The 23,593-nt window shown below is 48.7% G+C and overlaps 9 protein-coding genes across 9 annotated transcripts; 5 read left to right on the top strand and 4 right to left on the bottom strand.

Annotated features, from left to right (window-relative positions):
* The first annotated feature begins 6 nt into the window (after positions 1-6).
* On the top strand, positions 7-1,539 carry ILV6 (acetolactate synthase, regulatory subunit). The gene is made up of 2 exons (XM_058497177.1): positions 7-1,080; positions 1,143-1,539. Exons 1-2 carry the CDS (start codon positions 293-295, stop codon positions 1,321-1,323), a joined length of 969 nt encoding a protein of 322 aa, XP_058353120.1. The 5' UTR covers positions 7-292; the 3' UTR covers positions 1,324-1,539.
* Positions 1,540-1,693: 154 nt separating this feature from the next.
* On the bottom strand, positions 1,694-4,536 carry ONS95_003846 (uncharacterized protein; the record flags this gene model as incomplete). Its single annotated transcript, XM_058497176.1, has 3 exons — positions 1,694-2,517; positions 2,580-3,539; positions 3,738-4,536. 3 exons carry the CDS (start codon positions 4,534-4,536, stop codon positions 1,694-1,696), a joined length of 2,583 nt encoding a protein of 860 aa, XP_058353119.1.
* Positions 4,537-4,980: 444 nt separating this feature from the next.
* On the top strand, positions 4,981-6,630 carry ARG3 (ornithine carbamoyltransferase). The gene is made up of 3 exons (XM_058497175.1): positions 4,981-5,107; positions 5,244-6,316; positions 6,369-6,630. Exons 2-3 carry the CDS (start codon positions 5,248-5,250, stop codon positions 6,410-6,412), a joined length of 1,113 nt encoding a protein of 370 aa, XP_058353118.1. The 5' UTR covers positions 4,981-5,107; positions 5,244-5,247; the 3' UTR covers positions 6,413-6,630.
* Positions 6,631-8,205, bottom strand: ONS95_003844 (uncharacterized protein). The gene is made up of 3 exons (XM_058497174.1): positions 7,525-8,205; positions 7,179-7,473; positions 6,631-7,110 (listed from the first exon to the last, which is right to left on the bottom strand). Exons 1-3 carry the CDS (start codon positions 8,053-8,055, stop codon positions 6,914-6,916), a joined length of 1,023 nt encoding a protein of 340 aa, XP_058353117.1. The 5' UTR covers positions 8,056-8,205; the 3' UTR covers positions 6,631-6,913.
* A 1,456-nt stretch (positions 8,206-9,661) lies between these two features.
* Positions 9,662-11,605, top strand: ONS95_003843 (uncharacterized protein). The gene is made up of 3 exons (XM_058497173.1): positions 9,662-9,871; positions 9,945-10,090; positions 10,161-11,605. The coding sequence occupies exons 1-3, from the start codon at positions 9,826-9,828 to the stop codon at positions 11,511-11,513; spliced, it is 1,545 nt and encodes a 514-aa protein (XP_058353116.1). The 5' UTR covers positions 9,662-9,825; the 3' UTR covers positions 11,514-11,605.
* Positions 11,606-15,111: 3,506 nt separating this feature from the next.
* ONS95_003841 (uncharacterized protein) lies at positions 15,112-18,071 on the bottom strand. The gene is made up of 5 exons (XM_058497171.1): positions 17,733-18,071; positions 17,216-17,677; positions 16,493-17,166; positions 16,356-16,445; positions 15,112-16,305 (listed from the first exon to the last, which is right to left on the bottom strand). Exons 1-5 carry the CDS (start codon positions 17,902-17,904, stop codon positions 16,210-16,212), a joined length of 1,494 nt encoding a protein of 497 aa, XP_058353114.1. The 5' UTR covers positions 17,905-18,071; the 3' UTR covers positions 15,112-16,209.
* ONS95_003842 (uncharacterized protein) lies at positions 15,290-16,013 on the top strand (the record flags this gene model as incomplete). Its single annotated transcript, XM_058497172.1, has 3 exons — positions 15,290-15,318; positions 15,411-15,659; positions 15,806-16,013. 3 exons carry the CDS (start codon positions 15,290-15,292, stop codon positions 16,011-16,013), a joined length of 486 nt encoding a protein of 161 aa, XP_058353115.1.
* Positions 18,072-18,281: 210 nt separating the features above from the next.
* Positions 18,282-19,927, top strand: ONS95_003840 (uncharacterized protein; the record flags this gene model as incomplete). Its single annotated transcript, XM_058497170.1, has 2 exons — positions 18,282-19,724; positions 19,823-19,927. The coding sequence occupies 2 exons, from the start codon at positions 18,282-18,284 to the stop codon at positions 19,925-19,927; spliced, it is 1,548 nt and encodes a 515-aa protein (XP_058353113.1).
* Positions 19,928-21,570: 1,643 nt separating this feature from the next.
* Positions 21,571-22,982, bottom strand: ONS95_003839 (uncharacterized protein; the record flags this gene model as incomplete). The annotated part of the gene is made up of 3 exons (XM_058497169.1): positions 21,571-21,862; positions 21,914-22,781; positions 22,931-22,982. The coding sequence occupies 3 exons, from the start codon at positions 22,980-22,982 to the stop codon at positions 21,571-21,573; spliced, it is 1,212 nt and encodes a 403-aa protein (XP_058353112.1).
* Positions 22,983-23,593: the final 611 nt, after the last annotated feature.

Here is a 23,593-nt window from a genome sequence, read left to right as displayed (position 1 = left end):
TGAGGCTGGCAGGCTGGTTGATTTTCGTGACAGGGTTCCTCGTTTAGGTATTATAGTGTAAGCTCGGGCCAAGTGCCTGTAAAAACTGGGGTGGCTTCTTAAGCGAATTATTCACTGGAGTTCGCGGTGGGTACTTCCGTACGAGCTGCGACTTCGCTCTCGTCATCTGAACTCTCTTTGCTCGTTTGCTCAACCTGACTCACCGTATTTGAACGTCTCAATTGAGTACTACGGAGGCAGGGAGACTCAATCAGCAACAATCGCAGCCACCAGTGGCCTCGCAACCCTCAGAATGGCTTCGAGAAAAGCCCTCTTCGCACTGCCCACTCGTGCAATTCGCTCCACGAGAACCTCCTCCTCCTCCTCGCTGCTCACCCCCCTCCAACACCACCGCGCCGAGTCAACAGCTTCCTCAACCTCAGCACTCGCCTACAAAGCCCTCCACAGACGAGTCTATCCTCTCCCAACCTCCGACGCACCTCCTTCCTGGTCCGCCCAAGCAGCCGTCTCCAATATCCTTTACGAGACACCTTCACCTTCTAGCGCACCGCCTAAACGCCATATTCTCAATTGTCTCGTGCAGAATGAGCCCGGTGTTCTCTCCCGCGTATCAGGTATCCTCGCCGCGCGCGGCTTCAACATTGACTCCCTCGTCGTCTGCAACACCGAAGTCGAAGACCTGTCCCGCATGACAATCGTGCTGTCCGGTCAAGATGGCGTTGTTGAACAAGCCCGTCGCCAATTGGAAGACCTAGTACCTGTCTGGGCTGTATTGGATTACACGACTGCTCCATTGGTCCAGCGTGAATTGCTGCTGGCGAAGATCAATATTCTGGGTCCTGAGTACTTTGAGGAGTTGATGGCTCATCACAGGGAGATTACGGGTGGTGAGGAGGAGGTTGCAGAGGGAGAGGAATGGGCTCAGAGGAACTCGGAATCAAATGATTTCCACCCCAGCAAGCTGGCCCTGAGTCAGGCGTTGAGGTTAAAGCATGAGCATCTGAAATCCATTACCTACTTCACGCATCAGTTTGGTGGAAAGGTCCTGGATATCAGCACGAATAGCTGCATTGTTGAGGTGTAAGTCTTACTCTCCTCGATTTCCAGCCCATTCAAGTACAAGAATACTAACCCAAGCACAGCTCCGCAAAGCCCACTCGAATCGACTCTTTCATGAAGCTTATCTCCCCCTTCGGCATCCTCGAATCTGCCCGAACAGGTCTCATGGCCCTTCCTCGCTCCCCACTTTACGGCCCCAATGAAGCCGAACTCATCAAAGACGCCGACGAGATCGTCGATGCCAGCGTTCTCCCCCCAGGATAAAGTACTTGCCTTAGAAATGATCTGGATTCTACTCACGTGGATGGATAAGCGACACAAAATCGGTTCTGAACATGGATGGAGTTGGCGTCTATTTTCTACTATCTCTCTTTCTCTCTCTTCCTCGTTTACTGTGCCTGCGATTGTATTTGTTTCAGCAGCTGGTGAGAGAGCAAGGAATTCACACGCACGTGGAGGATAGATTGGTTCAGAGAGAAAGATCTGCTTCTATGTATTCTATACAATCAAGTTCACACCGGTGTCTCCAAAACGCCTGTTTCGTCCCCAATCCTTCCTAGCGCCTGCTTCTTTGCCAAACCCCAAAAGGCCCGTATTTACATTGACTCATAGATCCATTATCATCTTATGCCACTCAAAACCTGACACTAGCACCAATCCCAGACCCTGCATACCATACTGTTTCCTTCCATTGCCCAAGCTTAATCTGCACCGTTCCCTTCGCATCTAGTTTCAATGTCCCTCCAAGCGCATTTTTTAATGCCTCATATCCAACAGAATCAAATGACCAATCAACAGGGAGTTTAGGCGATTCGCTAGATCCAGGAGGTACCTTGAAGGGGAGATCGTAGAGAATTTGGCCCACTGGCTCTGTGTGGTTGTAGAAAGCAGTAGCATTTATGTTTTCGATGAAGATGGTGCTGTATTGAAGTGGTGAAATGAGTGTGAATGTTGCAGTGGAAGACAGTAAATGGAAAGTGGCGTCATCTATGAAATGCGGTTTGTCGCTGTCCGGGCCATTGGTTGAAAGTCTTGGAGTAGGTATCTCTATGTGGAAGTGACTGAGTGCCTCGCCGAGGTCTGGCTGGTGTGGGATGGAGTCTTTATGAGTTTGGAATGTCAAGGTTGTGTTGAATCCAGAAATGTACTGCGAGAGTAGTTCCCGCCCAATATTTGCTGCTTTCTTGCCGCCAAATCTAGTTGGGTCCCAGGTCGCTTGGACGAGAATATTGGTGTTATTACCGGGTTCAACAGTGATGTCGTTTGCTGTAGCGTCCCCAATAATGGAGCCATTGTTAAGTATGTGAATGTTGAAATAAGGTATCTGTGCGCTATATTCCGTAGGGTTTGTGAAGTTTACTCGTGCTTCAAGGTTCAGAGAAGTCCTGCTGGTGCTTAAAACCTTCAAATTACCGACCTGAGGCATGAAGCGTTTTAAATTGCCACCCCTAGAGATCGCTGTGTAAAAATCTCGTCAGCTTCGGTGCGGTCGACCTGACTTAATTAAAACGGTTTCTAACGTTTCACAGGAACGACTCCCTCTGCAGGGAGCTTCTTGATAACAAACTCCCCTAACACAGTGGAAACTTCAACATCGACGAGTGCTACCACCTTGAGCGTGATTCGACTGCCGATGAAGAGCGACATTAGAATATCTGTCAAGACATCGTCGTCGGTGACATTCAATGGTGCATGCTCGATTCGAGATTCGATCCGTAACGCAGCATCCTCTCCATCCTTTGGCTCTATTCTCTCTGATTGTGCCTTTTGCCATTTGTGCAGGTTCAGGACACCGAGCTTCTTACCCTTGTAGAACACATCGGCATTGGCTCGTACACGCGTGACATTGATTCCGAAGTTCATCTCCTTGGGCAATCCGGCGGTCACGACGATAGTGCCTGAGATCTGCGGATCTGCTTCATCGGATCCAGGCTTTGCTGAGGAATCTGGGAGGAAAAATTCCGTGTCTGTAAGAGAAAAATCCTTGATCAGGTTGTCGAAGCTATGGCCAGGGAATGGTACTGGGACCGTAACACTGGAGATGATCTTGGTGATCCATTCAGGTGTATCGGCATCCGGTGAACTTGATCCTCGTACGAAGATCGTGGTGTCGTTGCCATGAATGTATTTTCCAAGTAAAAGGTCTAGCGGTGAGTCACGGGAATGAGGGCATGCCTGTAGAAGAGTCTTTGGGATCTCTCGAACAATTCCGCCGACACCAACCTTAACATCGGAGTATGGCTCAACGTCGATGGTGCCGGTTGTAGCATCAGCAAGTTTGATGTAATTGTCATCGGCGCTGCAGCTTTCAACAAGAATATCAAACCCAAGCGGTGGAATCGTAAGCTTGATAGGGTAGGTATTTGCCAGAGCAAGTGAGACATCCGCAGCCATGCCGCGACGACCACTGGTAGAAATAGGTATTTCCCGGAAGTTCAGGCGGGTAATGTTATACTGAGGAATAGCTGGAAGATCGTTGCCTACTGGATGAATTAGCTCTATGTTCATGTACTTATATGTGCCAAAGAACACGAATGACCCTGGAGGGTCTAACAAACTTGTCAGACTACAGACAAGACCTAGAGTTACAGACTGATGCTCATTAAAACACTCATCAATTCAACCCAATGTTTTCTCTCCAAGGTACAAAGATGCAAAAGAACGGTAGAGTGATTGACCTTCAAATACCAGCGACTCCGAGATGGACTGGGTTCCCAGAGGAAAGATTCCAGACTTCAAACCAACGTTGGCTTTACCCAACACTCTGATTTCTCCCAAACGACCCTCAAGCCAATCATTTGCAACCTGTCGGATCCCCTCGATATTTCCAGGCTCTAAATCAGCGAGGAAATCGATAGCAGTGACATGCCCGTTCCGAATATCAACAACGACAGGTGGTACAGCCGCTGTGCCAATAAGGATATTGCCGTATTCGGGAAGGTAGACTTCGACTTTTGAAGACTCGCTCTCGACTTTACGAGCCACCCAAGTACCGAAGCGTCCGATGTTCCTGACATTCTTGTTCCCAACCCTCGACGCATCCATACGGAAGTTGGCCTGTACACGGGCTCTAACCCCGCTAGCCGTAAACGAGTCTATCGAGAGATTCGTAGGCTCAATGACAAGCGCTTCTTTGGCGTATTCTTGCACCACGGCAGGAGCAAAGAAGGCACCGAGTATGATGGCCACTGCTACCAAGCCCAGAGTGACGATGGCAAAGAAAGTCGGCCACCTGCGATCGCCCTTCGTTGACCTGATAGATGTCCCGCCATTCTGAATCGTGCGTAGTGATCTGGTCGCAGGCGATGGGCGTCTGCTTGATTCGTGGTTTGATTCTCCATCGTATCTTGGAGAGTTGTCTATTTGTGATAATAGAGGGGTATTCTCAAGGGGTTCCCCAGACTGGTGAGAGTGGTTGGAGGTGGGTCGTGAGGAGTCACTGGGTCGCAACAACGGTGACGAGGGATTATCAGACATGGCTGGAGGAGGCGAAACTGTGAGGCTATCCAGATGATGATATTGACGCCCAGCGCCAGTCAAGTGGGTTACAGTATTTGGTTGTATGGTCTATGGTCGTGCCAGAAGGTGGTTGTCGTGTGTTGAGGATGGAGCGCTGAGGCTGAGGATGATGCGTCGGTTCCTATCTTAGCTTGCCACTCATGCCTTGGCGCTGATTGTGAGTTGGTGGTGGGTCGAGGAACCTGGAGAGATTGATATGACGATAAGAGAGAGCGTGTGACTTGGAGGTTGTAAATTGTGTGGAATTATTATTTTACAGCATTATAGGTATAAGTACAAGTACACGGACGATATGTACCAACAGTGAAGGTGTATTTCTACCTATGCTGCCGTGTCGGTTCGTCGCTGGTTCCTGAACCAGCGAAACAGGTGAAGCAATCCGGGGTTGATCATTGGGCGGATCCACACGCTAGAACATGCCTGCATGCATGCCACCATATCTGCAGCCTGGCCTGGCTGTGGTGGGTGGTGGGTGGTGTGGAAAGATTTAAAGACTCACATGAAGTGAGCAAAATTTCAAGTATCTGCAGTAGGTGGGTTTTCCTGCTTCAACTCTCCTCTCTGACTCACGGCGCACAGAAGTATATCTTGCTTTACTTCTGTTTCTACTTGCGTCTCTTTGTTTTCGTCAATTGACGCACAATCTATCCAATTGACTCTGCAAGCAAAATGCCATCCACAGCCCACCTTCGTCCAGCTCGAGCAGCTCTCCAACAGCTCTCAAAAACCGCCTCCAAACGCAATTACTCGCTCGCCCCATCACCAGCAACACCACTCACTTCCCCCTTCGCTCCCCGTCATCTCCTCTCCATCGCAGACCTCACACCTACCGAACTCACCACCCTCGTCCGCAATGCCTCGACCTCCAAAACTGCCATCAAATCCGGGTCAACACCCTCCCATCTCCAAGGCGCCCTCTCCGGCAAGACCGTCGCAATGATGTTCAACAAACGTTCAACACGCACACGAGTTTCGACCGAAGCAGCAGTGACAACAATGGGCGGGCACCCCATGTTCCTAGGGAAAGACGATATTCAGCTCGGCGTAAACGAATCCCTTTACGATACCTCACTCGTCATCTCCAGCATGACATCCTGTATGGTCGCTCGCGTAGGCCCTCACTCCGATGTCGCAGATCTAGCAAAACACTCCTCTGTACCTGTCATCAATGCCCTGTCAGAAGACTACCACCCTCTCCAAACTATCGCCGATTTCCTCACTATCCACGAAGCGTTTCCTTCTTCTTCCAGTGCGAGAGGAGCGTCGAGTCTTGGTTTGGAAGGGCTGAAGATCGCGTGGGTAGGAGACGCAAATAACGTGCTCTTCGACCTCGCAATCGGGGCCCTGAAACTCGGCGTGAACATTTCCGTCGCCGCGCCAGAAGGCTACACAATCCCCTCGCGCATGCGGGATATCATACTCTCTTCTACCCAAGGCGTCTCTTCGCCAGGTAAGTTGTCCGAGACCAACGTGCCAGAAGAAGCTATCAAAGATGCGGATATTCTTGTGACGGATACATGGGTGTCCATGGGACAGGAAGAGGAATCGGCGAAGAGACTGAAGGCTTTTGAGGGATATCAGATTACGAATGAGTTGGCAAAGAGGGGTGGTGCGAAGGAGGGCTGGAAGTTCATGCATTGTTTGCCGAGGCATCCTGAGGAGGTGGCTGATGAGGTATTCTATAGTCCTAGGAGTTTGGTTTTCCCAGAGGCGGAGAATAGGCTCTGGGCTGCTATCTGTAAGTGCCGATATTTTAGGCGAGGACTCTGAGAGGTTGCTGACTGCTTTAGCTGCTCTGGAAGGCTTTGTTGTCAATAAGGGAAAGATTGTGTAAATCGGTACCTTGCACAATCCCGTGCTTGGGAATGGCAGCCTAGCTCTGATCATCAGTCCCGTCTGTATTCAGATGATCGAGACTGACGTTGAGACGACGGTATTTGAAGAACTTTGCGCCTAAGACCGGCCACCTGGACCCTATGTTCGATTAAAATACTAATATAAAAGTCCGGCGTTCAAAACCATGAAGAATGAAATAGAGCGTTACTTTGTTGCAAAGACTTTGTCTCGTTCATTTATAGCTCATGTCAAAAGTAAATCGCCCAACAATCTTGATGCAAGGGAAGTACTTGGGTGCTCGTGTCCATTTTGACCTCTCTTGCGTTGCTGCCATTTTAAAGCAGCCTAGTCTTACACTGGTGTCGTACCGTCAAAAGCAAATAGGTATCCCCAAGCAACGCCCCATGCCCCATTATCCATTGCCATCGTCCTCATCATGGAAAGTTCATACGCTAATATCATATCGTACACCCTCACCCCTCCACATCCCCTCTCCTAACTAATAGTAGCCATCGCCGAACTGACGTCGAACCCAAACCTGATGATACGTACTCATATCACGTTGACCACTCAAACCAAGTTCACCAGCAACATTGACATAGCCTTCCTCGTTGACCTGTCCGCTCTTGCTGATACGCTTGAGGCTATCCTCATCACCTTTCCATGGTGTCCGGCAATAGACACACTTGACCGGACCTGCAGGGTGTCAGTTTAGTATACTCCGCGACTCTGAAGGGCCAGTTTTAGAGCTCGAGAATACTTACCAGGCTTGCTTCTCGCCCATTGTTCGAAGCACTGTCGGTGGATATTGTTCCCACACGCACCCTTGCACCACAGAATCTCCTCGGACTTGTCACTCTCATCGAACTCCATGACGCAGACTGGACAGTCTCCTTCAACTGGCTTTCGAGAACCACCTGTATCGGTAGCAGTTGATGGGGCACTGTCAGATGACTGAGGCGTAACTGGAGCATTGGCAAAGATCTCAATGAGCTCAGTGCTGAGAAGTGCGAGCTGGTACGCTAAGTCCTCACGAGCTCTCAAGACGTTGACCATGACCTAGTGATACTCAGTACGAAACACAGTGGTCGTAACACGGGTTGGACTTACATATATAATATGCTTGCATTGATTTCCGTTTCCCGCATCTGGACAAGTACACCTCGGAACTTTAGAGATAGTAACCTGGTAGATATTGCCCGTAGAACCGGCAATGTCAAACTTCTCCTCGGGACACTCCCCATCCTCACCAACGCCCTTCTCCCGATCGATCAAGAACATCCGCTGCGTAGTCACGCGCTGTAAGCGTTCCAAGTACGAGACTGGAGGTTTGACCCTGAATCGCTTGACGCGCTTCTCTGCTGGCTCTCCACCCTCAGCTTTCTTCTTGCGTTGGCGCTTCGGTTTGGACGTTGATGCGAGACCGGCTTGGGCTTCATTGGCGGCGAGGGCAGAGAAGAAATCAGCTTCCTCTCCTCGTTGGTCCTTGGAAGTGGATGAGGGTGAGGAGTGAGCTTCTTTACGTTTCTTGGGCAATTGATCCTTGGAGGGAGTTTTACTGGCTAAAGAAGAAGTCATATTCGTCGAGGACATTCCAACTGTACTGGATTTGGTCGGTGACATGTACGTGCGAGACGCCATATTGCGGCCAACAATCGAGGCTGGAAAGTAAAATCAATGATCCAGTCAATTGAGTTTTCGAATGATGAACTAGTAGGCTCTGGGCTGATTACGGGCCAGGAATTCTAATCAGTGACCGGCCGTGAATTCAAGTTCGGAGGTGGCGTTGTCTGGTTGATGCTTTGTTTGAGAGAAGGAAGAAGCGAGGTTGAGTGGAGTCGCGCATGCCAAGCTTCAGCTCGACGCCAAATCATCTGATCTGACTAGTCCCAATAAGGCTCTAGCGCATGCCCTCACCAAAACCAAAATTTTCGCTGATCGTCTTCTCTTCTTCTCCAGTCTTAAGGCATTCACCTATACATCCTGTTCTGGCTCATTGTTTCACCGCCTCGCGGTATGCAATGAAGCATGGGGTTTACTCTGTATTCTCCATGTTATCTGTAGCCTCTGTCATATTCACGAATAGCCTAGAGGAAGCGCCTTTTATAATCCTGCTGATGGCTCGAGTTTTCACTCAATGTATCGGTGGGTTCGCTTAGTGCCTACAGAATCCTACCTTGATGGAGTCGATGATTTGTGACGGATTTGTTGGAAGACCGAAAGATTGACGTGAGGCACCTCTTCGTGGCTGTCACGTCCCAATGGTGTTGATGTATTTACCACCATCTCTTTTTGTCTACTCTAGACCACCCGGACCTTCGAAAATACTTCATATTACATTGTCCAAGTGTACCACATTTCATTGCAGTCCGCGCAACCATGCAGCGAGAGGAAATTCCATGTGTCGATTTGTCCAGCAGGAATCTGGGCAATGCTTATCACATTGATTTCCCACCTGGATAGACAATCTTCCAGACTCAATTCGGTGGCCCAATAACTGTGGAGACTTCAACCTCTGCCAGGGATTCAACCTCATCTGGTTTGTTCCAAAAGGCTTGCGATACATGTCTATGAATATTGAATTGTGCTCTGTGCATGGTATTGATCATATCCGCAGCGGCTGGAAACATCATCGGGCCTCTCCTAGCGGGACATTCTCAACGCCTAAGCTTCATTCTGATATTTCGCCTCCGTCAACTTTGTTTGACCCCATTATGAAAAGCTAATGGATAATATTGGAAGCATTCTCTAGTATTCCGATAGTAACCCCTTTGAAAAACAGGGGGCTCTTCACTCAAATGGAACGCAGGAGAGAAACGATGAATGAAGCAAATCAATGGAAGCAGATGAAGACATAAATGCACGATAGCTTAAAATTTTGAGAAACGTATTCATCAAGCTTAACTGTAACTACTCCTTAGTAAGGCGACAGCAACCATTTCTGAAGAGGCCAGCCTATTCTTTAAGCTCCCCGACCATTACGAGCTGCTCCGGCTGCTCGAACTCCAGGTCACTGAGTGACCCGAGGCGCTTTGGGGAGGTGGAACTGTGGAGTAAGATTTCGAACTGATGAATGGAGAATTGTTCGCGTAATAAATCCGTAACAAAGCTTGCATTCAGGAGTGGGTTTCCTTCATTGTAGATTATTGATGAGAGCTATTTATGAAGTCCTGCAGTTGAGAGCTCCACGCCAGACTCGACGTTGAAAGAGAATTGAGGTTCGTGGCCAGGACTGCACTAAGAAGAAACGTGCACCAACCTGTCCTGGGCAGGGATTCAACACGATCTGCGCTAAACCGCAAAGGAGCAATTACGCTTCAGGTCACTTTGGGCTTTGAGAGTTGCTGAGAATACGAGAACCTGCGTTGGGCTTTTCTCCCACCGTCCACAACTAACCAACTCGAATCAACTATGTCTGCTGTAGCTCCCCCGGATCCCTCACAGTCCTCCTCTTCAGGTTCGTTGTCTCATCGCTTCCGAAGCCCCTCGCCCATCTGGTCTGTTGTTACTGATACATTGATTGCATTTAGCCCCCAAGAAGAAGACCAACAAGAAGAAAAAAGCGGGAAAAGGGAAGACGACTGAAGAAACTCTCAAGGTTCCTGGAAATGGGAAGGAAGCTGGCTCGGAAAATGGGGATGTAGAGGGCGATGAGGACTCAGGGCAATCGGCTGCGGTACGGATGACACCTGTTCAATTTACGAATGTCATCAAGAAAGATGTAGAAGTTCTGACTTGATGCGCAGAATACACCTCGCGATGCAGCTTTCTCTGAGAGTACCAAACTGCAAACGAATGGTCACAATCATGATTCGACCAGCAATGGCCACGCCATCGAGCATTCGTCACAGTCGGGCAGTCAAATGGAGCACGGAACATTGGGTGGATCAGATGACAAACAATTAGAGACCTCAGATGCTAGCTTACGATTCGATGCCATGTCGCAGGAACGAGAAGCTCTTCGTCTTGAGGTGGAACAATTGCGGAAGGCGCTGGAGGATATCCAGGGGAAGCATTCTGAAGAGATAGCGACGATCAAGGGACAGCACACAGAAGAAATCTCAAGCATCGAGTCAAAGCACACGGCCGAAGTTTCTACGATTAAGGGTCGGCACGAGGAGGAGGTTTCAACTATTCGAGCCGAACTAGAGGAGACCGAGTCTGCGAAGGATCATGCTGAGACACAGTACCAATCACTCCTAGGGCGCATTAACACTATTAAGTCGAGTTTGGGAGAAAGGTTAAAAGCGGATAAGCAAGAACTCGCCGAAGCGAAGGAGCAGATCGAGGAGCTCGAATCTCAGAACGAGTCCTTGCAGAACAATGTCAAAAGTCTGGAGGGGGATATTAAACGGCTGGAGCAAGAGGCTCACGAAACCTCGAAAGAATTGTCCAGTTTGAGAAATCGGCACAACTTGTCTCAGCAGAATTGGGTCAGTGAACGAGAAGATCTGGTTCAGCAGACCAGGCAGCTGAGAGATGAGGCCGAAGCTGCCAAAGAGGCAATGGGAGATTGGGAGGTTTTTGCAATGGAGGAGAGATCCATGCGAGAAGGGTTGGCGGAGCGAATCAAAGACCTGGAAGAGCAGTTTTCGATCCAGAAAGAATCCTATGAGGAGGCTGTATCTGAACGAGACAGTCGATCGCAAACATTGGAAGGTTTACAGAGAGCCTTACAAGATGTTCAGGAGTCCCGGAAAAGGGAATTGAGAGAGATGGTAGAATCTTACGAAGAGCAGCTCCAAGCTCTCAAGAAGCTTGTCCAGGATTCTGATTCTAGGGCTACGGAAGCCGAGGCATCAAAGGGAGCGCTACAGGCCGAGGTCGACCGTCTGGAACCCTTTGAGAAAGAGATTAAGGAGAAGAATCTTCTCGTCGGTAAATTACGGCACGAAGCAATCATTTTGAATGACCACCTCACGAAGGCCTTGAGGTATCTGAAAAAGGCCAAACCGGAAGATAATATTGATAGGTATGTTCGTATGTTAAGCAAGCTCCCGCCTATGCTTACTTTCTTAGACAAATTGTCACTAACCATTTCTTGCACTTCCTTGCTCTCGACCGGTCTGATCCGAAGAAGTTTCAGATACTGCAATTGATAGCATCATTGCTCAACTGGACCGACGAGCAGAAAGAGCAAGCGGGTCTTGCGAGACCGGGTGGATCGAACAGCAGTTTACGCTTACCCATGTCACCATTCTACCGTACTCCAAGTACGCCCTCTCTCTCCTCAGAATACTTTACTGAGACTCCTACGAACAAGGAGTCGTTGGCAGACCTGTGGACAGGCTTCCTTGAGAGGAGCGCCGAAGAGGGTTCTGCTGCTGGGAGTAGGAGTGGCAGCGTGAGTAGTTCGGTCGTAAGACCAGAGACCAGAGGTGGCGAATCAGGCTCAAGAGGGTAGTCGATGTGAAAAGACGATAGATCTGTTTCCTGTATTATATACATTGCGATGGGCGTTGGGTGCAACAGGCGACTGGCTGGCTGCCTCACAATTCGAATTTCTGCAATGTTATATTTTGAATTAAGAGCATGTTTGCCAGATTGATGTATTTGTCAGAGTTCTTTAGAGTTCAACTACTATAGAGCTGTGCTGACGAGGTTAGCACAACATGCAAGCCAGTGAGAGGAGGCTCCAGTCGGAATTCGCTCTTACCGAAGACTTGCTGTCCGTTCTATGGCGATGACCTGGAGCAAACATATTCGGAGTCGCGTGAACCATTGCCACACTTCATATGCTTTACTTAATCTGTCCAAGACTACGAAGATGTTGTTCCTGCTCATGTGATTGATCCGGAAACTGGTCGTGGCCGAAGAGGAATTGTTCATTGAGGGAATGGTCCTCAAAAATGCCAAAAGAGATCGCCAAGGACAACGAAATGCACGAAATCGACACTGTCACGAATGCCATTACAAGTCTGGATGTCACATTGAAGGCACTCATCCTCAATATGGCACAAGACCCCGGTCGTCGAAGGGTTTGCTCGGTTTATGTTCCGGGGATCAAGCTCGCTGCACAATACCTTGTGAAGGCTACTATTCAGCTTTCTACAGCTTGACTTGATAGCAACTATCCCAGCACACATGATCAGGAAATTAGGTCTGAGATCTGGAACGTGACTATCTTCGTTGGCAAAGATACGGCATTTTTTCAGCTAAAGAGCAAGATCCGCAGCGTTACTCTTGATTCGCAGCCCTCTTCATCACAGAGTGGGTTTACACCACAGCAGCTCAGATTCGACATGTTGACCTTGGGTTTGATGCTCCTCGTTCACGCATAGATGTTGTTGAAAGCGATTTCATGCATGCGAACAATTTGCACTCGCCGATCAGGCTCGAGGATTCTAATCGGGCGCGTGCTTGCATTGCTCACAGCCAGCTTACTGGTTAAGAAGCTCCAGATAGCTCCAAATGATCTGTTTGCAAACTTTTTGAAGGCCATGGACAAACCACACTCAAAGTTACGTGACTGCTCACACTGCTTCGATGGCTCTTCATGGAAATGTTAAAGTGGACAGGGAGACGGGTTTTTTGTTGATACTTGTATGTCTGACTTAGATAGTCGAAGAATACGCTGTACTCCACCGTATCTAGGCGCGATGATTCCTAATTCCAAAAGATAAACAGTAAATCCTCTGGCTCCTAAAAAGAGCTGGGTGGAGAGCAATGACGTTGGGGAATTGAGAATCCTCACCTCCCTTATCATAAATTAATGAAGCTTTTGCTCACAGTGAGCAGTATCTTCTATACTGTGATAAAGGCTGACTGTTAAGTAGTTTTCGTTACAAGCAAGAGCCTAGTGATCTTCCGTCGCGATGTTTTGCTAGACTCGTAATGGTGAGATACAAGGGCCCCACTTTCGCGAAGCGAGTCAAAGAGTCAACAAACAACAAAAACAATCAGAACACGTCAAACTTGGACAGCAAGAACTTATAGAAATTGTAAAACAAGCTCCTACCGCCCCTAAGATGAGAGAAGCCACCTTCTCCGAGATGAAGGGTGTTTTTTTGTGTCGTGATCCACAGGCCGAATTTGCTGGGATTCCTCCAGCGCTGGCAGTGCTGGAGAGGTTGTTAGTTGCATTTCTGCAGCAAGTGCCCCGGTGTTGCATTGTTTCTTGCTGATATTTCACGCAGTCTCACGCGAATTTCGTGTCGATAACATTGTCGATGCTGTAATTCCGCATATTTTGTTACTTATTGGGGAAGAACTTTGCCGGACTTCCAGATCCACCTCAAGACGGGATTCCCACTGTGAACCTCAGCAAACAACCTAACACACCTCGAAATTTCCAATTTTGTGTAGGTGTTGTCGATTTGTACCTTGCGGCAGTTGAAGTATAATTTGTAGTGGCTGGTAATGGATGATGACAGGGCCAATGAGTCGAGTCATAGCCTCTAAGTACCGTCACTTGGATGCACTTCAAATAGTGGATAGATACATATCTCCTGTTCCTGTATGTTTGTCGGTCAGCCTCTGAAGAATAACTCTCCCATTATCTGTCGTGCAATTAACACTTCCGACAGAAATTTACAACACTGGTGAAACCACTGACAACATCACAAACAAACAGATCTGCAAGTAAATGCGCTGGCTGCAAACGAATCTACCATCTTGGGATCTTATTTAAATACAGACCATATCGACTTCCTCTCCGACTTTTCTAACTAAGAAAGTATCAGCAATTTATCAATCCTCACCATTCCAACTACGAGTCTCACCAGTGTCTCCAAACACCAATCCTCACAACCACATACCGACTCGTCATGTGCTGGATCCTGTACAAGATGTGTGAAAGCTTCAGGACTCGATCAGTGAGGGATACTCCAACAATGAAGATGGGTCTTCGTGGCGGGTTTACACAGAAATCGGGAGCGAATCGTCTTCAATCCTGGTTCAGCAAGCTGAAACCCCATTTTCGGAAAGCTGAAGGGCAGGGAATAGTTGGTTCGTAGCTTTCTGTCAATTCTCAAGTTGAGCAAGCGTTAAACAATGACCGGTCATCCAGTGACTGCGCAGGACGAAGTGCCTGGTATGCGAATCACCTTCAATGTGAGCAGCGAGTCGTCGTTGTGACAGGGTCGTGCGGAGATGGCAGGTCTGCTTGGTACATATCGGGGTATTTGGGAGTCTTGGTTAGATCTGGTTAGTTCTCGGACACTCCATTGGCAGCTATCATCAACGGAAAACATTGTAGGAGAGGGGCCGAGCCAATGAGGGGGGTTGAAATAATTGGCTCGTGGCAGGGACTTGGGTTGATGAGAGATGCTTAGGTCACACATTCATGCGCGTGCGCTAAAGTTTTCGATGGATTCTTACTGATTTGAATGCCTCATTGGTGATTACCGGATTTCTCACAACGTTCCGATTGACGTGACTTTGGAACCTACCTACATAGGCAGTCAACTTCAATTAAGCGAGACAGTGGGGCGGATAAACAAATGGCCTGCTTCAAGTCATAATCGAGTTTCGTTGTCTGCACTACCATACCGCTTGTTGCAAAATAGAACGAGCGATGGTGGTTGGCTGCCAGCCATGTCAGTCACAGCTTCTAAAACACGAAATTTGCCAGAAAGGATTGATACCATCACTTGAGCCACCAACCTCTAATTGAGAAATGCAGCGTCATCGGCTGGAATTTAACTTCAGGGTCATGGTACAGTTTCGAACGAGACTCTCAATTATTAGGAGAGCTATATTATTACCAACCTGAAGTACAGAGAGCCAAATGCTCAAACGTTATTTGGATAATTGGCCCGCCTAGTGAAGACATTGAGGCTTGAGCTTGAGATAAGAGCAGTCCGATCATATGAAGTACTAATGCATATTCACACGTTCATGTGATGACATATTCTCAGCTCAACTGCCGAAATCAATGACCCAGAGTTGGAAGACTCGAACTCGGTAAGACCCCGCGCAACGATGCCGTACAATTCAAGTCAACTTCGTCCCAAGACAACGATGAACTAGCGAGGCGAAAGTGCTGATGGTAACAGTTCCTCCACAGCAAATCCAAACAAAAAGCCCAAAGCAGATCGAAACTCTTCCACGCCACCCTGTACCAACAACGATTCCACTCTAAAGTCTAGATCCACATCCACGGCACCGTCATCCACAATAATTGTCGAGCGTCGTACGCCAACGCGAGTCAAGCAGCTCAATAACAAAGACTCCCCTAAGCCGAAGCGAAAGAAGCAGACCTTCCAAAGAAACATCATCCGCGTCATCTGTGTCCACGTCAAAACGTAAGAAAAGTGCGGAGACATCCAGTACTACAAACTCCCGTATCCAAGCCTTCAGTTCCCGTACCGCACATATCAAGTCAACGACCCTAGTACGAGTTCTTTATACGAATCAGTCCCAAGTCACTATTACCGTAATCTAATTCGAGGCTTCTTGAAACCTACACTAATCTGGATGATGCGAACAACAAGGTCGCCAGTCAGTGGGCAGAGGAGCAGTCAACCGGAAATATGGATCACGTCAAGGACGTGGAGGAAGATGGGAGAATTTGGTGGGCAGCTTTGGATAAAGATGCGTTGCGTCTAAAGAAAGTCGAACTTGAGCTTCGCGGCATCAGAGGCAAGAAATACTCCTAGAGATCCTAAGAGTACCATTACATCCACGCAGAATGCTCCCAAAAACTTAGTTCCAGATGTTAGGATGTGGGCAAAGGATATCAACGAGGCTCTGCTTGGTACTGACGAAGATTGTCACTATACGAAGAGCAGGGAAAAAGTGGCGCTATTGCGAAGATAACTTTCTAGATATCGTTGTTTTGGCAAGAGTCAGTGTCTAGTCATAGAGCCCTTGCTCGAACCGCTCTGTCTCATAGAATAGTGCCGAGATAGTGTTCCCATTAAAGATTCGCCCTTCCAGTGCATTAACAGCCTAACTTTGTTAGTACGTAAGCAAAGTATTAAGTGCATATAAGAACTCACCCTCAATGCAGAAAGAGGACTCGTAAACTTGACGAAGACCTTCGGAGAGGTGCCATGCCTGTCGATATAGACGCGTTCCACTCGCCCATACTATTCTCGTCAGTCAAAATCTGCAGGATCTGAATAATCCACCATACCTTATCAGCACATTCGTCCCCAATTTCCTGCATCAGGCCTCCATCTCCAGCGCCTTCAACCTCCTCGTCAAGGTTCATACCATCGACCATGCCCCTCAGAACAATCACCTCCGACATGGGACCAAACTTCCCCACTTCCTCTTCCTTCTCAGGAACATTTTTCTTCCCACCTATAATTTTGCCCCGTCCACCAGGCTCTCTAAACCCACCTCCCTCAGCATCAGACTTTTTCTTTCGCTTCTCGATCTGTACACGAAGAGGATTGACGATTCCGGATTCCTCAGCACCAAGACCTTTGCCCTTGCTCCACCCATACTTAAACATTAATCGTTCTGCAAAGCCTTTCTGACCAGGCCGTAACGATCTTGGGGCATCCTCACTCTCAGCCTCATCGTCATCTGGTTCTTCTGCAAGAGCTTTCTCTAATTCTGCTTCTGAGCTGGGTATGTCGCTTGGAGGTGGTGGAAGGTTGTAACGGACGGGAGCTCGGGATATCGCCCCCGCGGGCAACGATTCGGGAGCTGGAGGAGGAACATCTTCGGGAGGTGGTGGTGGAGGGGGTGCAGGACTGTATGTATCTGAATCCACGTTGCTGTCCGTGCTCTCTTGGGGTTTCTTCAGAGAGTCCATTGGAGGTGGTGCGAAAGAGTAGTTCGGAGGCGGAGCAAATTGATCTAGTCATTTCAGCAAGTCGGACCAGAATCGAAGAAGTCCAGAACTCACTGCTCATCTGTGGACGGTAATCTTCCTCATCACTGTCCTTCTCGCTTGACTTCCTAGCCATCCTATGAGCATACAACCGATCCTTCCACTCCCTAACCTCTCGAATCTTCTCATCACTGTGCTTATACTCCTCGTAATTGTTCGGTCGCGACGGATCATAAATATCATCCCAGTCCTGCACAGCTATATATTCTTCCCTTGGCTTGTTCTTTTTCCTTCGCTTTCCACCTCTTTGTCTCTTCTCCCCTCCATAGAAACCATTCACATCATCATCATCCAGGCCCGTCCAGTCAGCCAAGGTAGTCTTTGCTGCTGGTCGGACTGGGTTTTGGGGAGCAGATGAAGGACTAGAGACGTTGCGTGAACCTGTCGTGTCTCCTGGCACGGATTTGGGAAATGAGGGTTTTGGTTTGGGCTTTTGCGACAACTGTGGTCGTTTGGTCGGTTGGAACCGTAAGGCTGCTATATATATGTGTCAGTACTATTAAAATGAAGACTGTCAAACAGTGCCACTTACCTGAATCTATCTGTGGTTTCTTAGCTGACCCATCATCTGCTGCATCTGCTGGTTTGAAGACAACGGGCCCTTTCGAAATTGTGCCAGGGGTTGTGGATTCCGGGTCTAGCAAATTTGCATAGAGTGAAAGACCACCACTTCGAGGCGTCGGGGTCTGGCTAGGATTCGACATACTGGCCGAATGGCTGAGATGTGAAAGTTGTTTGTTTCGAAGCCGTCAACATGAACTCGAGCTCTCAGCCTCATCCATGAGGCTAGCCGGTGAAATGCAATATTAGTCAGCATGAATTTAAGCTCATCCTTGCTCCTATCTCGGCGATAAGACGCCATACAGACTTCAAACAGCAAGCCCAGGAGGAAATCAGACGTCAGTTGGTCCAGACATCTGCAAGTGCGCAAAGTCTACGTGCAGCACATGCCAATCAGAAGCTAGTTCTTCTCGTCCCAATTGCACTGCTGGAAATTCCAATCGATATAATAATTTCTGAGAAACGCTCTCCAGTCGTTTTCATAACTTAGCATCCTCGGTTCATCAACAAAGAGTTCGCTATGGCTACGACACTTTCCAATTCCTTCTCAGCGGGAGATAATGCTACCGCCATTATCATCCCTTCCAAACCCAATCCTCTCGTCATATCCTATAAGCAACTTTCTGCTGAAATCCTCTCTTTTCAAAAGAAGCTGGCCAAGTTAGGCGTCACTCCTGAAGCTGCTGTCTCGATAGCTCTCCCGAATACCTACGAGTTCATTGTTGCATTCTTAGCCAGCGCGTGGCAGAGGGGCATTGCAGCTCCCCTCAACTCGGCATACAAACAGGAGGAATTCGAGTTCTACATTGACGATTTGAAGTCCGCTGTTGCGCTTGTTCCAAAAGGCTCTTATGCCAAAGATGGACCTGCTGTTCGAGCTGCGAGGAAGTACAGTGCTGCTATTGCAGAGTGCTATTGGAATGGACAAGAAGTAGTGTTGGATGTCAAGGACGAGGGGAAGCTCAAGGGAAAGGGAAACCAGAAACTCGAGACAGCCCAGCCAGACGACATTGCCCTCGTACTCCATACCAGTGGTACCACTGGTCGTCCCAAAGCTGTGCCATTGACACACAAGAATCTCACCCGCACGATGAAAAACATCAAAGCTACCTATGAGCTCACACCTGCCGACAGAACCATGCTCGTCATGCCACTCTTCCACGTCCATGGTCTCCTGGCAGGCTTCCTCGCTCCCCTCTACAGCGGCGGCTCAGTGATCGTGCCTCTCAAGTTCTCTGCCTCCGAATTCTGGGACGACTTCATTACCCATGGTGCCAACTGGTATACCGCGGTCCCAACAATCCACCAGATCCTACTCAAGAACCCTCCTCCACAAACCAAGCCCAAGATCCGTTTCATTCGCTCATGCTCCTCTCCTCTGTCTCCAACCGTCTTCCATCAGCTAGAAGCAGCCTACAATGCCCCGGTTTTGGAAGCATACGCCATGACCGAAGCCGCCCATCAAATGACCTCCAATCCTCTCCCACCAGCAAAGCGCCAACCAGGAAGTGTAGGCATAGGCCAGGGCGTAGAAATCCGCATCATCGACCAAGCCGGCGAAGAAGTTCCTCAAGGTTCAGAAGCAGAGATCTGTATCCGCGGTGAGAACGTCACGAAAGGCTACCTCAACAACCCTGAAGCCAATAAGTCATCTTTCACAGCAGAGGGTTTCTTCCGCACTGGTGACCAGGGCAAGTTGGACAAGGATGGTTATGTCGTCATCACGGGACGGATCAAGGAGTTGATCAATAAAGGAGGCGAGAAGATCTCACCGATTGAGTTGGACAATGTGCTCGCTAGACATCCTAAGGTAGGCGAGGCGGTGAGCTTTGCCATTCCCGATGAGATGTACGGGCAGGAGGTTGCGGTGGCTATTGTGCCGAAAAATGGGGAGAAGATTAATGCGGAGGAGGTGAAGGCGTGGGTTGCTGAGAAGCTGGCTAAGTTCAAGGTCCCGAAGAAGGTATGTCTCCGTTTCCTCCTACCACTGTAACCACTCGGACAGTTCGTTCTTATTTGGAGCTCGGTTACCATTTCGAACTCTTGCTAATTTGATCCTAGGTATATTTCACAGACAACATGCCCAAAACAGCAACAGGAAAGGTGCAGCGCCGAATCGTGGCTGAGATCATGGTGAAGCAAGACACGCCCAAGGCGAAGCTGTAAAGACATCAATTGCACGGCGGCGGTCGAATATTGCTCTGCACGGTGATGATAGTGTAGTCGAGCTGTAAATGAGGAATAGAGAGGATAGATTCCGGCATAGAAAGATATGAGCCCTTTCCAGATACCAGCAGCCGGAAGGGCCATGCTAGATATAGAGTAGATATTTAGATAGATGTGTAGAAAGACAGACAGACAGACAGGTAGAGAGACAACGATGTAGAGCAGGAAGATATTTAGAGATATTTGTAACATCAACGCTTATATCAACACGTCTTCTCCATCTTCTCTCCGAACCTTGTTCTCACATTCAAGAACAGGAAGCTCCGTCTTCTTTGAATTCCATCCACTTCCAAAGCAAGACAGCGAGACAAATGGACAGACATTCGGATAACATAACAAACAATTCACCTCCTCATAGTAACTAACCTACAGAATGAGAAACATGACAAATACAGTTTAAATCTCTCCACCGCCCCCGTCAAGACAATACCTCCTCACACTCGACACCCTTCCTGTTCACGTCTACTTTTACCCTCACTCTCTACTCAACCTAAACTTGAGTCGAGTTTTCTTTCTCGTTGTCACACAAGACCTTCCTCCTCTTCACACTTTCCAGTTATGACGAGCACACAGCACGCAAGCAATCCCACTCTCACTCTCCAATTAACATCAAACATCACACAAACCACCAACTAACCAGCCGCTCCACTCCCACACTCCCCTCCCATCCTTCGCATTCCCCCTCCCGACAACTCCTCCCCTGCAAAACATGAAACAGCCCACCATCAACCTCACACACCCAATTGAAACGAATTGACTTTTTTTTTTTCATTCGTCACCATCTACAGTACTCGTACTCTATTTATTGTCAAACAAGACAGCATCAGATGGAGACTAGGGAGGGGAGGGAGGTTCGGTCCGTCCGTTGGAGAAAGATTGGAGTGCGAGGTAGTGAGGCGAGGTAGGCATGAGTGCTTGGAACGTTCTTAAATAGTTTGACAGGTTGGGATGACCATGAATGATTGTCAATTTTCAAAGAATGAGAAGTTTGGGATATGTCTTCCGAAGTATAGTATCTATTCGAGAGAAAGAGAATGGGAATGAATGCCATGTGAGAATAAATGTGGTGAGAAGGCAGAAAATAGTAATTGTATTACACGAATGACGAGAGCACACAAAAATGATATTGTCACAGGAACCCGATTTCAGAAATGAAAAAATAGTAGCAATACGATCCAGAAGCAATGTACAAGGTGTATGGAATTTGACTGTCCTAATGTCCTCCACTTTACCATCAGCGTCCGTCCAAGTAACACCAGAGATTCCAACCCACTCCTGCAACAACCACCTCACTTAATCGCCCGCCAGCAAGCATACAGCCGATCACGCGGAACGTCCAATAAAGAGGTCGTAAGCACATGAGAAGGATATAGGCCAAGCCGGAGCCAGTAGACCATATTCCCTAAACGCACGTAACCCGAACCGCAACCAGAATGATCCTAATGAAGGTCGCACAAAACGCTCAATGATTGATGACTTGCTTCGTTTTGCTGATGAGTTGTAATTATAAAAAGACAATGAGAACGTGGCAGATTAGGTCTATGGTAAGGCAAACTCAAGAAAAACGCCAACATCCCAATGCTCTACAACATCATTTGCAACAGACCACCGAAGAAGGAAATGCCGACAGCAGCCTGGCTGAAGCCGAAGTTGGTAGCATCACTCTTTGGTGTAGAAGAAGAGCTGGAGCCACCGGTAGTGGAAGAAGATCCGTCCAAGGTCTGGGTGGTAGCGGTGGCGCTCTTGCAGATGAACTTGCCCTGAATGATGCTTCCCTTTCCGCCGGATTGAGACTCGAAGCCGGAGCAGGTGATGGCTTGTTGAGATTGGATGTTGAAACCACCCTTGACATCCTCAAGCTTTGGCAGCTCGGGGCTGTGCACTTGTTAGCTTACGTTCTGATAAGTAATAAGCTGCGATACATACGTAGTGAAGTTTCCGGAGAAATCAATGGCACCTGCAACGGATGTCAAGGCTGGGAAGGCGATGGCGTGCAGAGCAGTGTTGTTGGCGATTTGGTTTGCTCCTCCGACGCTCTTCAAGGCTGGGAAAGTAATGTTGGCGAGCTTGGCATTGGCGACAATGGCCAAACTTCCAACACCAGTTGCAAAGCTTCCGATAGAGGTCAAGTTTGGTGCGGCAATGCTTTCCATGTAGTTTCCGTAGAATCCCATGGATCCGTTGACGGTTGCCAAGGAAGGAATCTTGATGCTAGAGACATTTCGGAAGGTCATATTAGCAGCCCAGATCAGGTTGGGGAAGGTGACAGCCAACTGGTTGCCATTGGCATTGATGTTAACGGCGTTGGTGATGTTTGCAATCTGGGTATCGAATTGCTTCAAGTTGTTGTTATTGTCAATCTGCAGGGTACCAACAGTGTTCAAATTGATACCGCTAAGGGTAGTCAAGAAGGTGTTGCTGATAGTGACACTGTCGGCCTTGGAGAGAGGTCCAGAGAACGACAAGGATGGGAGAGCGGGGAGGGCCTCCCAGTAGATGGTCTTAACGCTGGTCAAGGCATCGAATTGGAGGGTTGAGAGGAAGGTCAAGTTGAAAAGTCTGAACTCTCCGCCGATCGAGGTGATGGAGGAACTTGTCAAGCTGACCAGACCACCAGCGCTCTGAGAGGTCAAGTTTCCTCTGACTTGTTGTGGTCCCTCGATGGCGATCTGGCCGCTGGCGGTGCTACCAAGGACAATGCTTCCAGCGACAGTCGTGCAGCCAGAAAGCAGACTGGCATCGGCTTGGGAGTTGACGGTGACGGTGGGCTGGGAGCAGATGGTTGCAGTTTGGGCTGGAAAAAGATCGAGTCAGTACAAAGGTTCCAATTGTTCCCAAAACATTCGGTCATCGCCTCTTCTTTTTCCGCAGATATCCGTTGAGAGTGAATTGATGATCTGCGAGACCGAGAAGAGTCGAGGGGATTGGTTGTAGATGACTTACCAGCAGCGACACCGAACACGGCGAGGGCCGGGAGAAGCGTTTGGGCGAACATTTTTGATGAAATTATGCTGTTACAAGTACTTTCCAGAGGTCAGCACAGCTCAATTGCACGATGTGATGGGCCGCAGAGTCCGCGTCGATAGAATTGGAGAGGTGGGTGTTGTTGTTGGGGTGATGGCGAAGAATGGACGGATGAAAGCCGCGTGGATGGCTTTCGCGGGTGAATGTGGAGATGGAGATGTGATGTGATGCCGCAGAATTGGTTTTCTTTGATAGGACGAGTTCAGGTTTGGAGAAGGGCAGGCAGGGAAGGGACTGTTTGTCTAACCGGACACTGCTTCCTGCTGTTTTGTGATGCGGCGTTGGGCGGCGGTTTGATGGTGGACCTGGCTGGGAGGGAGGGAGGGAAGGTGACGGAAAGATAAAACACGCAACGTACCTTCTTTTGGGGTTGGGTGGCTCGTGTTTGTTGACTGAAGCAGAACCGAAGAATTCAACGGTAGCTATCTGCTCTTCTCTTTGACGATTGACACAGAACGTTGGAATTAATAGATAGGCCTTAACGAGAGTGGTGAAGAGGAAGAGAACACGGGCAGGCGAGACGTCCAAACTTGTCGAAGAAGTTTCAAGGAGAAGAAGTGGCTTGGAGATGGTGGATGAGTA

The sequence above is a fragment of the Cadophora gregata genome (assembly GCF_030347475.1).
Source record: "Cadophora gregata isolate MNR1 chromosome Unknown scaffold_13, whole genome shotgun sequence".
Taxonomy (NCBI): Eukaryota; Fungi; Ascomycota; class Leotiomycetes; order Helotiales; family Ploettnerulaceae; genus Cadophora; species Cadophora gregata.
Note: the sequence above shows the minus strand (reverse complement) of the source record. Positions and strands in the feature narration are given on the sequence as shown.